Here is a 15,823-nt window from a genome sequence, read left to right on the forward strand (position 1 = left end):
CTCAAGCACACAGTGCTTGGTGTGGTCACCTACTTACCCACTGCTAAGGTGACAAGATCACAAGCTCCTGGCAGGGGAGATTTATAAGGAAGAAAACAATGCTACAATCGCTATTTCAAAAAGCAAAAATGAAAATAAATCATAAAACTGGACCAAAAAGGAGCACACTGATTCATCAATGTAGAATTTTGATACCTGTTTGTAGAATTTTGATACCAAATCTGAGCTTTGCTGTCCATAAAATCAGACATTCCCACCCCAAATCATGCAAATAAACCAAAGAGATAAAAATATTGCCTTAAGTATTGAAGAAAATTTTTGTATCTATGAAACAAAAAACTGCCTGAAGAATGGTGAAATAACAGCAAAGAAAATGGGAGAATGTTGAGTGAGCACCTGGGAAGGTTAGCAGTCAGTCTGCTCCTATTTCACCTTTAATAAAGAGCTGGTAAACATCAAGTTCATTAAAATGCAGGCCATATTTATTTGAAGGCCCTTCAAGCCCCAGAGAGAATTAATATTACAGAAACCATGAGGGCTGGGAAAAACTGGCCAGGTGGTAAAATGGGTTTCACCCAGGAAAATGAAAGAAATTTCAAGCACATCTGGAGAGAAAATAATGTGACACAGATATTTCCAGTGAAAGGCTAACTGTGTCACTGAATTCAGCCATGCTGAAAGAAACCTCTTCATGACTGGCAACATCAATAACAAGGTGGTAAAACAGAACAGTTTGGGCATCAGATTGGATAATGTTATGCATGGTCCAACAGAGCCTCAGGCCCACGGAGAGGTGTGATAAGTGCCCATATATGTGTGTGTGTGTGTGTGTGTGTGTATATATATATATGTATATATGTATATATGTATATGTATACACTCACTGATGGATACAGAGATGGAAAGAGAGAGAAGGGCATAAATAATAAAGAAATAAATATTTGAAACATTTACCCAGAAGCAGATTTGCAATCCTCTCTCTCTCTGTGTGTCTCTGTTTAATTCTCAAGAAGGCAAAAGCAATTCTAAAGGGGACCTGAATCCAATCAAGTTTTTCACATGCTTTAATTTAAGTAGAGAGGAAATAAATTAAAGAGTTGAGGCAAAAAATTGAGAAAGAGGATTCAGGGGGTGCTGGATTTGGGGTTTTATTTTGGTTTGTTTTAAAGTGAGAAGAGGGAAAGGGTCCCTCCCACTGATGGAAATGAAGGGCTGCCCAAAACTCAGCACCAACAAAAGGGAAAGAAAAAATTAGGATACACTTTTCTCCTAGACATGTTACTGAAATGTCAAAGCCACTGCTCCTGTTTGTGATTCCCATTAGAATTAAAATTGCTGAGTATGGTGAGACAGAGCAAATTTTGACTTTCTGGATTTTAACCACCACAACACCCCACTTAAAGATATTTTTCTCCTCCATCTCTCACAAAGAGCCACCATTGTTTTCTGCCCCCAGACCAGCCAAAATGTCCAGTCACACCAAGGAAAATCCACACATTCCCTCTACAGGGAAATACCACTCTCTGTGATGTTAACACTGCATTTCCCTTCCCTGTGCTGAGTAAATGATCAGAAACCACTCCTGTGCTACAAACACATTGCTCACTTTCCTCTGTGCTACCAAAAAGTGATTTTTGACATGTGGATCAAATGCTTTCCATCTTCATCCCCTCAAGTGGCTCCCAACTCCTGACTCCCCACCAGGCTGTTGAAATCCTTGCATCCAATGCTACCCACACCAGAGAAATAACTTTAAAATTATTCACCTGATCAAAATACTCCAAAATAATGGAACAGGAAACAAAAATGGAGCCCAGAGAAGACAGAGGAATGGTTCAGGTTGGAAAGGACCTCTGAGATCACTGAGTCCAACCTTTAATCCATCTCCCTAAGTACCACAGTCAGGTGTGTTTTTAGCACTTCCAGGGGTGGCAATTCCACCATTTCCCTGAGCAGTCTGTTCTGACCACCCTCCCAGTGAAGAAATTATTCCCAATGCCCAAACTAAACCTCCCCTGGCACATCTTGAGGCCGTTTCCTCTTGTCCTACTGCTTGTTATAATTTCCTTCAGTGAACTGTTTGAAGTGAGTGGCCTCAGTCAGAATTTTAGTTCATCAGACAGAGGAAAGTGTGGAAATTTTTTGTACAAGCAGGAAGTGCTAATTTTTTACCATCTCCACTTTCTGGTGCTATAAGCTACTGTCCTCTTAAAAGAGCAGAGCTCTCAGGAAAAAACGTGGAAAACTAGACATTTCTTAAATAATGCAGTAAATAATTTTTTCCTAGGTCCCTCAGGAAAATAACCTTGCTGAAAGAGAAAGTGAGGAAGCAATATATTGTCTTTAGAGATGGGCAAGTGCACTTTAGAAAGCTCAGAAAACACATTACTGGAACAGGAAACCTGCAGCCTGACCTGAGTGTGGCTGAATGCTGCTCCCATCAGCTTTCCAGGGAGTGCAGAAAGTTCAGCACAGGGAGAGATTTGCCTGCTGTACTTTCTGAGTGCTGATACAACTCTGAAGAGAAGAATTAAACCTCACTGACACGTTTTTGGTAGAAGGTAGTTTGCATGCAGATTTATTAAAATTTTATATATGTTGCTAATATTTACTCATTAAAAAAAAAGGAATCTTTATCTCACTCCACCTGGAACCAGAAAAAAATCTTGCATGTAGAGCATTCAGGGACATAGGTTAAATATATGTTGAATGCTTGAGTTTTGGCAGTTGTGGTTAAGCACTGACATCAAAGCAAAGCAAGAAACATCACTGCTCATCTCTACTAGACCCAACCTCATTCAAATGGCTGCACTTAACCCCTGTGGTCACCAGCAATAATCTAATTCTGATCACAGGACTTCACACGGGACCAGTCTCCATAAAGAGTTTGCTTTTTCTTGCACTATCTACAAACCTCGTGGCTGAAAAACCAGCCCTGTGCAAAATGAGCCCTTGCTGTAATCTCCAAAGCCCAAAGCTGCTTTGGACTGTCCAGGGGAGGCCCACTTAAAGATGTTTTTGTGTTATTATGAAAATAGTTATAATAACTTTTGATCTTTTTTGCTTCAAAAGAAATAGTAAGGTGTTCATTAATCAATTGAATTTAGTAGCACTTTATCTGTGGGAGGAGGACTGCCTTTGAGAAAATTTTTCTGAGTTTTTAGTTTTAAATAATCCATGCAGCTTGCTCATAGTAAGTGTGAATGAAAAAAGTCATAAATTCAGTAAAAAAGTCTTTTAATCAAGAAGTCCTTAAATAGAACTCAAGCCAATAAAAAAAGAAAAAAAAAAAAAACAGAAAAACCCTCCTCAAAACTCAGATTTATCAACCCCCCCAAAAAAGACCAAAAAAAGCCCAAAAAACCCCAAAACAAAACCAAAAGCTAAACCTTTCTGAATTGAGTGTTGCCATCATAATGGCTCTTTAATAGCAATCATTGGTTGAATGCAGAGGCCAAAGCTGCAGTGCTGAGTTTCAGATGTCACCACGTGATAACTCCTGGCAAACCCTGGCTGCTGCCTGCCAACCAGAGCAGCTCAGAAAAGCCCTTGGTGCAGAAAGGGATCCAGGAGCCCCCGAGCCTTTCAAAGACAAGACTTGAGGAACTGCGTGTAAATAAATAATGCAATTCATTAGGCCAAATGTAGGTCAGTGTACATCAGTGACACTTCTCAAGCTGTGGTCCAGTGTGACTAATTCCTGGCTGAGGGGAAGGAGGCTGGCTGGAAGGCTCATCACTTGTCACCAGCACGTCAATCACAGGGTTCCTTCAGGGAACCATGTTCCATCCATGCTCGCTCACCTTTCCTCAGAGCCGCTGTTCTGCCAGTGCACACTCAAATATGCCATTCTGCACAGCTGCTGTTATCTGTCTCTCCCCTTTTCGACTTTTTTTTTTTTAAGCAGTCACAGGCCATGTATAAATCAGAGAGATTCTTGCATGGTGTGTCATTAGACAAGAAAATGGGAATTCAGAAAGGTCGGGGCACGAACCTACTCATGATCCTGCTCTTGGCACTGTTCAGAAACACAGAAAAACTCAAAATCCCTGGCACTTATCAGGATCAGGAGAGGAGGCATTCCTAACAGAAATACAGAATGCAGTGACAGACCCAAGTTAATTCTTCAGGCTTTGTTTACACCCATTTTTCATTCTGCTCCTGTCTCTTTGCTGATCCCTTACACTGACCTTCACTCCCAGTAATCCCTCCTGCTATAACCACACCCATCATTTGCTCTCCCTGGGACTAATTAAGACATGAGTGGGTTCTGCTCTGTGCTTTCACCTGGGCACAGCCCAATCAGCAGTTATTTCACTTTCCTTTCTACACCAGTTTCACAGTTCAGTGTGTGAAGAAGAAATGAGCCAAGCACTTTACTCCCCTCTGCCTTGCAGTTGCTCAACAGGAGCAGAAGCACAATCTGAGCTGTGGCACTTTACTTTCCTATTGTCCCTTGGGTTTATTTTTTTTTTTTTTTTTTTTTTTTTTTTTTATAATTTTGGAGGGGGGATTTTATTGCAAAAAAACTCAGCTTTGCTGAGCTCTCTGGTCCTGTAAGGCTTAGTCTGCTTTCAATGGTCACAAGGTCAGCACAGAACTGATTCCAAAAGTCTCTTTTCTTTGGAAATGGTTTGTGAAGGAAAGCAGGAAGAGGGAAAGGAAGTTTGACCTTTGAGCAAGCCATGTGCAGCTAGCCATCAGATATTCTAGGGTGATTCTAGGATGAACACAGTGCTCTAGGCTGATTTAAGATTTTATGTTTAGTGCCATTAATGAAAACATGTAGGATTTGGTTACAGGTACAAGAGCAAACTGCACTGCCTTGCTCTCCCTATTATAATTTAAATTAATTTCAGATGGTTGCAAGTCAACTGACAATGCAAAATTCTTCAGAATAGAAGGATTTTAGGAAAAGAAACCTTGTAGCTGCAGCTGCAGAGCTTGGTACAGCAGTTACCTGCACTTTGTGAGCCCCTTGAGACTTGTCAGAGTTACCATCAATCCTTAATTTTGCTGACACTTCAGAGCTTGTTAGACAGCACTGCAAAGTCTGATTGTTAAACAGCTGTGTCCAGTGGAGAGAGCTGAATATGCCATCTCACCATTATTCCTCAAAATGGAGTTTTCCAGTATGAAAAGATGTCTCTGTATTTGCCTTTGGAGCTCAGTGTTTTCTGCTTTTCCTCAAAACGGATTCACCCAAATAATTGTTTTTTCCTTGATTTAATTCTTTTTTGCTACCTTTGCCCCTAGAGGAGATCCTGTAAAATCTTTTTGGCTTCAGGTTTGCTGCCACATCAGAAGAATAAGTGTGGGAGCAAAACCCCAATTCTGGAACTGTTTCCTAACAGACAGACAAGCCCCTGCACACCTTTCCAGGCTGCACATGGAAACATCACAAAAATTGATATTTCTGGCTCCTAACATGGGCACCTTCCCCTTTATTGAACATGGAGGATGATTTATTGGGGTACTCCCTGGAAAAGCTCTGGTAATAGGTCTTAATATGTTTCAACTCCCAATTATTTTACAATAACCTGGAGGCACGACATAAAATTGCAGCCAGGAAACAGAAGATGCTCCTGCCCAGCTGTATTTATTACACACTTGGATTACTGTGGACATCACTGTGCTCCCTGAAAACCAAATGTACAGATACGCCCAGGATAGCACACTGTGGCAAGACCAAAAACATTGTACAGTTTTAATAAAGGAACACCCTTCTAAAACCCTCTTTCTAAAAAGGCAGGATATATTTACCCTAGAAAAGTAAAAAACATTGTGGTTTTGGGGTTTTTTTATAATATTACAAATAAAAGGAAGGAAAAGAAGGAAAGGGAGGGAGGAGGAAGGGAGGGAGGGAGGGAGGGAGGAGGAAGGAAGGAAGGAAGGAAGGAAGGAAGGAAGGAAGGAAGGAAGGAAGGAAGGAAGGAAGGAAGGAAGGAAGGAAGGAAGGAAGGAAGGAAGGAAGGAAGGAAGGAAGGGAGGAAAGAGGGAAAGAGGGAAAGAGGAGAGAGAGGAAAGAAAGAGAAAGAAAGAAAGAAAGAAAGAAGAGAAGAAAGAAAGAAAGAGAGAGAAAGAAAGAAAGAAAGAAAGAAAGAAAGAAAGAAGAAAAGAAAAGAAAAGAAAAGAAAAGAAAAGAAAAGAAAAGAAAAGAAAAGAAAAGAAAAGAAAAGAAAAGAAAAGAAAAGAAAAGAAAAGAAAAGAAAAGAAAAGAAAAGAAAAGAAAAGAAAAGAAAAGAATTCTGGTGCATCTTACATCTCCAGATCTCTCTATCCTTGTAGTCAGAAAGGGACTAGAGATAGACAGGTAGATGAAATATTTACTCTAGGTTGTTGTTGGAAGAATTGCATCAGGGTTTAAGTCCTTCAGAAAAGAAAAAAAAGGCTTCTCTGGCTTCTGTTTGAAATGGTTGTGTCATCTCAGTGAAAATGAAAGAATCACAGGATGGTTTGGGTTGAAGGGGATCTGAAAGATCATCCAGTGCCACCCCTGCCATGGAAAGCAGGGACACCTCCCACTGTCTCAGGCTGCTCCAAGCCCCAGTGTCCAACCTGGCCTTGGGCACTGCCAGGGATCCAGGGGCAGCCCCAGCTGCTCTGGAAAATCTGTTCCAAGCCCTCACCACCCTCAAAGTAAAGAATTTCTCCCTAATATCCAGTCTAAACCTGCTTTCTGACAGTTTGAAGCCATTCCCCTTTGTCCTGTCACTCCATGCCTTATAAAAAGTCTCTCCCCATCTTTCTTGGCAGTTCCCTTCAGAAAATGTTCTCATCTTTATCCTCACCACTCACACACTTTTTCTCTTTGCTTTTCTTACTTTTCAAGTAAATACTACCTTTTTTTTCCCCACAAAAAACCTTTTCCTCTTCAAACCATGATAAGCATTACTCTCAAATATATTTATAATATATAACTATAATATATATTACATATTGTTCTATAAATATATATATATATATATATATATATATCATTATAACTATGATTATATTCTTTCCTTTTAGAGTAGGGGTTTTCCCTCAAGCTGGCTCTCCTTTTTGAAGGTGCTAATGAATAACCAATAAATAAGTTATTTAGAAGAAAAAATAAAGAAGAAAAAAAAAAGAGAATTTGATATTTGCCAGTACTTAATAGCTTCCAATACTTTCCTGTGTGCATGAATCTGGTCTTGCACACTAAAAAAAAATACAATAAATGTGGTTTTTTAATAGCATCTTTCTAATGAACTATGTTTTACTTTCATTTCAATTCCCAACTGCAGAATTGAGGGATTGTGAGATAATAAGAAACTTGCTAAAGTTTGTAATAGATTTTTAATGATTGTAGCCTTGTCAACCATTGTCAGAGGGTGCATTAAGGGAAAAATATTAGATTTAGATCTATGTAGTTGAATGTTATTATACTGTTTTATTCCCCCAAAATTTGGGATTAAAACCAATATAAGCTAATTAAAAAATAAATTATCTGTAAGTAGCAGCCATGATGTTTTGAAGAGCTGGAATATTTTTTCCCTAAAAAGGAGATTACAGAGACCTGGGTGTCCCCTACTCCTGATTCCAGGGTCTAGGTAGGATTGAGCCACTCTCAGATATCATAGGGGTAGAAGAAACTCAGATTGTGTCCTCTCAGCCAATGTTTCCACAGAAAACAGGCATCTTTTTCTTATAGCATAGAATGTATAAACTTAGAAATAAAATTAAGGTAGTTAATCATGAAGAAATTAATGTTTTTTCCTCCAGCCAAGAGTCACACCTACAGATGTACATGCACCACGTAGCAGATTATTTTAAGACTAATAAATAAAAAAAATATTTTAAGACTAAGCAAAATAAACGCATCCATCCACTGTTGTGTTAAATAGTTGCAATCATAAGAAACTTAAGCATAGTTTTGCATCAATATATACAGAATAATGGAAAGCTTGTGTTTTTTTTCATTTAAATACAGCTCTGACCTGTGTTGGCTGAAGTGCTGGTGAGTCCAGCAATTCAGATATTCCAGACCTCTGTGCAAACACACCCAGCTGCAGTTGCTCAATGACAAAAAATTATGATATTACCAAAATCCAAGAGCATAATAAGAAAATGAATTTACCAAGCTTAGACAGTGCAACATAGAACAACTGATCATCAATTACATGGCTTTTAAATACCTACCAAATGTTTAGAAGTGTCTTTGAATTAATAATTTTTGAGCAAAATATTTCAAGGTGATGTCAGGAATCAGTAAAACATTGAGAGAAATTAAATCTATAATATGAGCCATATAGAGACACAGGTATTGCCACCAATGACACAATTTTCCAGAAAATAAAAATTATTAATATACTGAGGAGGTGTACAGAAACATTTCCACATGCCTGAGCATCATAAACACAAACATATTCCTTGAGTAGACTGTACAACATTTAACTCAAACTATTTTTTTCCCATTCTGCACAGCCCTGGAACAATACATTTCCAATTTCTGCACACATAAATCATTTGTATGTGTAACAACAGCTGCACTCTGCATTATATATAATTCAGATATGTACTATACTGAAAATATTTCTCCTACCTGTTTTCCCATTAATTTCTTACAATATTTATGCTTTGAAATGTTAGATTTTCTTTGCCCAAATTCCTGAACAATGCCTCACATTTTCTCCCTTTGTCAGTAAATAGATTAATGCACATAACTGCTTTAGTACAGATTTTTTCACTTCAATATGTTCAGCTTATGGCAGTGCTTAAGCCTCCACTGTTATCTATGAAGATATTTGGGATTAAAATGCTATGAAACTATAAATATTGATTACATACCTCATTTAAACATAACCAAACTCATTTAGACTCAGGATTTCTTCTAATCCATGAGTAACATCACTACTAAAAACAATTACAACCCAGCACATGTTTATGACACTCAAATTTCCTTGGCGTGCACGAGCTCTTTTTCAAACTTAAAATGCAAACCCACTGCCACAGCACCAAAAAGCTGGTTTTATGTCTGGTATAAAACAAAAACCATGTTATTTTCCCCTCAAGCAGGCTAGAAAAGCAGGGCTGTCTGAAGCCTTCACATCACACACACAGTCACAGGGATATAGCAACACTGAAGTGAAATACATTACTGGGAGGATGACATCCCACTCAGTTATAATTGAACCAAAGCAAACATCAGGCATTTGGGGGGGGGCAAAAAGAAACAGGAATCTGTTTCTGTCACATTCATATTTTCTGAAAAATCCCTTCTCCCAGGGTTTTTCTCCTGGGAAGCTGAGAAGCCTCAGAGAAAAATGAAAACAACATTATCTCATTTGCTTCTCCTGTGTTGTGCTCATGTGGAATGTGTTTGGGGATTGTTTGCCCACAGGTGATTGTTTCATTGGATTCTGCTGTGAGTTGTTGTTTTCACTCTTTGGACAATCAGGGCCAAGCTGTGTTGGGGCTCTGGAGAGAGTCAGGAGTTTTCATTTTTATCTTTTTAGCATTCAGTAAGTATCCTTTCTGTATTCTATAGTATAGTACAGTTTAGAATTCTTTAATATAATATAATATCATAAAACAATAAATTAGCCTCCTGAGATCATGGAGTCTGATTCATCATTCCTTCTGTTGTCGGGCACTGCGCAAATACAATACATCTCTGCCATTGCCAGCTGGGAAAAACAAAAATAAAAATCTGTAAGAGCCTACCTGAGACAAGCGAGACTGTGTCTTTCTCCCATGAGACAACAGTGATGTATGCCTCCACAGAGGAGGGGATAATGCACTTGAACACTGCTACATTGCCTCTCATGGCTTTCTGGTCCTCCACACGGACTGTATAGGGTTCCCGTAAAACTGCAGGGACAAGAGGAGCCTTTGTTACAGGAATTGTTACAGGAATTGCAGCCCCACACCTCAGCCACTGCCTCAGCCAGCCTTGCAGGGTGCCCCCAGAATCAGTCTGGGAGCTCTCATCTCAGTGAATGGCACACACCTACAAGTTGATACAGAAGCATTCCTGTTGTTATAGGATAGGGAATAAAACAATGCGGATACTGGAATTTTTAAGGTAAAAAGAAGGTTGTTTAATTTCTGACTTTAACATTTATAGTATGAGGAAAATTAATCCACAAACCCCAGAGGTTTGTGTCCAAAAAGGAGACAGAGGAGTCCTTTTACTTTATTGGAATAAAGGGAGAGGCCATGGCGCATTCCTCTGGGGTCTCAAATTTTTGGAGGACGCAGACTCCTTTCTATCCCAATTTCCTGGCCACTTTTCCCTTCTCTCTTTCCCCATTGGCTGAGGTACTTGAGAGGTACAGACTGCCCAGAATGCCTGACACCAGAGATTTCCCTCTAACGTATAACCCTCCCTTTTAATTTTTAATTCTTATGGAATTTAGGACGTTTTTTTCCCCATTGTTTCTTTCATCTCTCAATGTCTAATTTTGTTTATCAGCAAACCTAAAGTTTATTTGTAAAGGCAAATCTCTTTTTCCATTCATCAATCAGTGAATCCTTCCCATTGTTTCTTTTATCTTCTAGAGCTGGTTTTACCTACCAGCAGACCCACAGCTTGTTTGTAAAGACAAATCCACTATTCCTCTCAATAGGTTTTCAAAAGTGACAGTGGATTGGAGGGTGACAGTGCTAGCTCTACAATGACACAGGACAAACCAACAGCTCATTAAATTTTTCTTTTTTCAGAAAGAATGCAAAACAATAGGTATTTACGGAAAAAAGAGAAAGTTCGTTACAAGAATGTAAATATCATAAGGCTTGGAAGAACTTAAAAACAAGGCAAAACGTTCCCAGATTTTTTGTTTCCTCAACATCTGCATCTCTTACTCTGTGTCTTTTCCTCACCTAATTCTGGGAGTCTCTGTGTAGGAACTGCTTATTTATGTGGGTAAATGGAGTTATGTTTCATGTTACTTGTGCAGCTTCCCCAGCCACACCTCCCTTCACAGAGGGTTTTGTGCTCTGTCAAAGAGCACAGAGGTACAGGCTGGTGCTGTGTGTGAATTGCACATCCAAAGGGGAGAAGGGAAGGTCAGTGTCATTTAGGATTTTGAAGAAGTGAGAACCAGAGGAGAAAATTGATGGAGGTGACAGAGAGAAAAAACGAAATGTGTGTCAGGAACACAGAGAAATGAGAGTAAGAGGAGAGCTACATTTGATTGACCAGTCCTGAAAGAGATCACTTAATGGGAAAAAAATCCCAGCAACAAAACCACAATTTTATTTTAAAAAAACATGTCATAATAAAATCCAACATGACTCAAAAAATGTTTAGAATCAGCATAGTACTTGTCTTGAGTCTGAAATAATTAATATAATGGAAAAAGAGAAAAAAGAACAACTGGGTGGACGAGGAAGATAAAAGCACAACTGGAAAAATCATTCCCACACACCAAACTGATGATGTTGGGATGAGATGAAGTTGCACTGGGTAGGAGAATGGAAAGAAGGCAAATCCTGAAATAATTCCATGAAGGGTGAGGGATGAGCATTTCTGTGAGCAAGAGTTCACGGAGAAGGTGGCAGAGCAGAGAAGAGAGAGATGTTTTCTACAGCAAGTGAAAGGGTGAGACAGGACACACAAGCACAACAAAGATTCTCCATGGAAACACAAGGTCAAGGTGCAAAAAAGGAATCACCAGAGCCAAAACAAACCATTTCAATGGGAACAGGGATGAGTGCACTGGAAATTTCAGTGTGCCTGAGACCTGGATCTGCCTGAGAGTAAAAATTATTGGGAAGAACAACAATGCTGAGATGCCACATTACAGGGACATTTCTGGCCCATCTTTCCTGTCCACAAACAGACCAAGATCAAGCTCTGTACAAATACATTTAGCCCCACTGATTCTGGCTGAAAAGTCAGTAAATTCTTTTCAGAGTTTACAAAAGTGTTTCTAAACACCAGCAGCGCTGGAATTTCCAAATGTCTGCCCCACTTAGGGTGGATTTCAAGAAAAAAAATGGCAGAGTAAGGAAATGTAACCACAGTCTTCAAATTTTCAGGTCCATTGTTACCACTGCAAAAAGTATGGTTCTCCATCCCAAACATTGCTGTAACAATGTAACTTAGAGAAGCCCTTACCAAAAATAACTAAATTTAATTTAAAATGAAATATCTTTTTTAAAAGGAAAAAATATCAATTTTCTATTGCAAGATAGACACTGCTGTTTTTTAAAAAGTCAATAATTGATTTCTAATCGAAGGTTAGGATTCTTAACCCTGTTATGACTGTTAAACTGATATTATAAGCACCTTTAATGCAGTGACTTTTCAGCATTGGCTGCCCCGTGGTGAAGCAGTTCCCTGACCTTGTCCCACACCCAGGGAATGGCACATGGATCATCTTAATGAGGCTGATTTGTGTCTGTGCTCTTGCTCCAGCCATCATTCCCAGGAAAGGCCTGTTCAGCAGCAATACCCCAACTCAGTGCTGAGGGTGTTTGCACTTTTCAGAACACTTGGCTGTCTCTTTGATTTTTTAAGATTTTTTAAGCTTTCTGATGTTTACATTCTTGTAACGATTTTTTTTACACACATTCTGTAAATAACTCATTGTTTTGCATTCTTTTATGGAGGAAGAGAAATTTGATGGATTGTTGGTTTGTCCAGTGTCATTGGAGAGGTGGCACTGTCACCCTCCAATCCACTGTCACTTTTGGAAAACTATAAATGTTGGAATCAGAAATTAAAAAGTGCTTTTTACCTTAAAAGAAGCAGCATGTCTGTGCTCTGTTATTTCCTGTCCTATAGTGACACTTGGCCACTTTGAAAATCTGCCCAACTGATTTTGGCAATAAAATCTGACACAGAAACCACGTGAGGCACAAAAACTGGAAAGAGTTTATTCATTTCCTTGCTTTAAAAAATTTACATTATTGTGATTTATGAGGCTCCTCAGCTATTTCCAAATCATAGTTTTGACAGTTTCCATGAATAAATTGCTGATTTTTACTTTTTCTATTTTTTTTTTAATCCCAAGTCCCCAGGTCATTAGTTTTTATGAGAATGTCAACCTTTGCTTAAGAAAAAAAAAAAAAAAAAAACAAACTCTTCAGTGCCATTACCGCACGGGAGAGCTTGAAGATAAAATGGAGACCTTGACTCCCATGTGGGACTGGCATGGAAGAGGACTAGGTTTGGGTGTCCAGGTTGGGGTTATGATTTTTTGAGAGGAGTTTGGGAATATTTGTTGCACTATATCCCAAATTACATGCAGAACCACAATTACAATTACTGTGAGCTGGAATTTTTACATCTGCCCCCCAATTCCTGGGAAAAGGGGTAAATGAGCTCCAGACTTTCTCAAGCTTTGAGAAATGTGCAGAACCATATATGTCTTTGTGCTATGACCAGATTATCCACTGATTTTTTCTGTATTCTTAGGAAACCAATTGCTGTTGGAGTACATTGGAAGCAGGAAATTAGAAAAAAAAACAAAACAAAAACAAAATACCCAAAACCATGTTAATTCATGCCAGTCTGTAATATTTTTCAGATTTCACATGAACAGAAATAATTTGCAAGTACCACATAAAGAAATGAAGTTTCTAATTTCAAATTTGAGCAACCCAGGGTTTATCATCTGAGCATAAAATGCACTTGACTGCCATGCACAGAAGACTTCAAATTGTGTTTTCCTGTGATTGAGGGGTTGCACAGCCCTTGGAAAAGGTGCTCATTGGTAGCTGTGGCCTGCCATCAGGCACAGAGACAGCTTTGACACAGCATCAGCTCATGTGAAGGAAGGGAACTCATTATCCAAACCTCTGATTAACTGAGAAATTGAGTTAAATTGGGAAATTAGTGGAAATGAGGTAAAAGGTTACAAAAGGAAAGAAAAGAGGTAAAGGGGGCATTCCTGACTTGGCAAAAAAAGAGGAGTCATTAACTTCTGAGCCAAGCACCTAGACTGCCAACAGCAAAGTCCTTTTCCAAGGCCCTTTTTTTATTTGCAAGGTTCATTTCTCAAGCAGAGGGAGAAATCTTGTTTTGGAGTACCATGGATGAATGTTTGACACCTAAAGGAACACAGCTCAGAGCCTTAGCCAGCAAAACTGCAAGTTTTAGCCTTCTTTGTATCACCACATTAGTTTATCTAAGAAATCTAAAAATTGGAAAGCAGTCCTGGAAAAAAATACTGCCCAAAAGGTGTTTAAAATGTAGACACATTAACAAATCCAGAAAATACAAAAATAAACATGATGTTGTCTCTGAATATAATTCTACCAGACAACTTGCCCTCAAATCCACGACAGTAAAACCAAAAGCTCAAAAACCAGAATGGAGTTTCAAACACAAAGTTGGTTACAATGTGTTCATATGAATCTTTGATTTTCAAGTTTGGTTGTTTTTTTTATGGACAACTAAATAATTTCATAAGAAGCACAGGCCATCACAGAACTCCCCATATATGTAACATGATAACTTGCTTCTACTGGATGCTTCTTGTGCAAGAAAACCCACTTTCCTAGACTAAAATTTTAATGAGATACGAATTTTATGGAAACCTGGTTTTTATTCTTGCTTCCCAGCTGCCTACAAACTACAGATCTCTGAATGTTAACTTATTGTTAAGAAGATGAGAGTGCATTTTATTATTTAAAAAGAAAGTCTCAGGCAAATCTACTTGTTAACTCTTCACAGGTTTTTTTTCCCTGTGAAACTCCTGTGAAGACAAATCTCTAGAGGAAAGGTTGTTCTCTTCTGAGAAAAGCCAAGCATATCTCCACCAAAAACAAAGAGCTTCCAAGGATTTGCATTTGCCAAGGGTCAGCTCCCAGACTATTTTTTGTTTGTTTGTTTGAATATTTTAATTAACTGAAGCAGATAGACAGAAATCTTCAAAAGCTGTGCAATCACGTTCATGTGTTGTAACAAAAGGCCTGATTTTGATTCCTCTGTAATTCCCCACTGGCTGACCCAGTCAATACAGAAAACAGATGCAAAACCATGCTGCTCATTTGCATATTTTAGCTTAAAGGAAAAGCACTGCCTGCGGACCCACATCAGCTTCTGAATCATTGCAGGGGACACAAATTTCTCTCTCAAAACAAAGCACAAGTGACCAAAAACAAGTGAGGAGAGCTGTGACCTTAGGCTAATCATTCCTCTTCTCTTCCAGCCCATGTACAAAATCCATCTTCTTCTCACACAACTCTTTAATGTGCAAGCATGGTTTGATTGTTGATTTATCAGTTCGTTTCTCCTTATATTTGTGCTCAACTGATCTTTGGAAAACTAACTTTTCAGCACCAAAATAATTCAAACTGGGGAGGAGAGGAGAGGAAAGAATTCATGATAAACTTAATATTGTTAAGAGTTTAGAGGTTACGCTTCTGGCCAACGTCCCCTGACTGATTTCTTCTCTTTGAAACACCCAAATTCCCTCCCTCCTCAATCCTGTGTGAACCCAATAAAAGATTCAACTTACCAGCCTTAATGTGAACATCCTGACTCCTGATTTTCCCTGAAGGATTTTCAGCTGTGCAATAGTAAGTGTTATCATGGATTAAGTTATTAAAGCTTGAAGGAGGGAAGGGGAAGATTTGGAGAGTGCCATTGGGGTGGACGTGGCGGATCCCTGGGACATCGTAGATCTCCTCGCCCGTCGCTAGGTACCATCTGAGCGTCACCGGGGGGATCCCCGCTGCTGGACAGGGGACCAGAGTCCCTGTGGTGCTAGCAAACACTACCTCTTGCAGAGATGCATTGACAAAGTAGAGACTGGCGTGTAGCTCTTCACTGAAAACTGCAAGACAAGGAGAAAAAAAGAACAGACCTTGAAAACCTGAGGAATTTCAGCAGCGCGCGACACGGTCC

General features: G+C 39.1%; 1 protein-coding gene across 3 annotated transcripts in view; it reads right to left on the minus strand.

The window, feature by feature from the left end:
- The window catches only part of DSCAM (DS cell adhesion molecule), a 471,096-nt gene that overhangs the window by 389,511 nt on the left and 65,762 nt on the right, over nucleotides 1-15,823 (minus strand). For all 3 annotated transcript variants that reach the window (XM_036381451.2, XM_036381468.2, XM_054518617.1), the window contains exons 2-3: nucleotides 15,435-15,752; nucleotides 9,688-9,834 (exon numbers count right to left, since the gene is read on the minus strand). In XM_036381451.2, the coding sequence (XP_036237344.1) occupies nucleotides 9,688-9,834; nucleotides 15,435-15,752 (465 nt within the window). The remainder of the gene's footprint in view (nucleotides 1-9,687; nucleotides 9,835-15,434; nucleotides 15,753-15,823) is intronic.

Source organism: Molothrus ater, chromosome 2 (assembly GCF_012460135.2).
Source record: "Molothrus ater isolate BHLD 08-10-18 breed brown headed cowbird chromosome 2, BPBGC_Mater_1.1, whole genome shotgun sequence".
NCBI lineage: Eukaryota > Metazoa > Chordata > Aves > Passeriformes > Icteridae > Molothrus > Molothrus ater.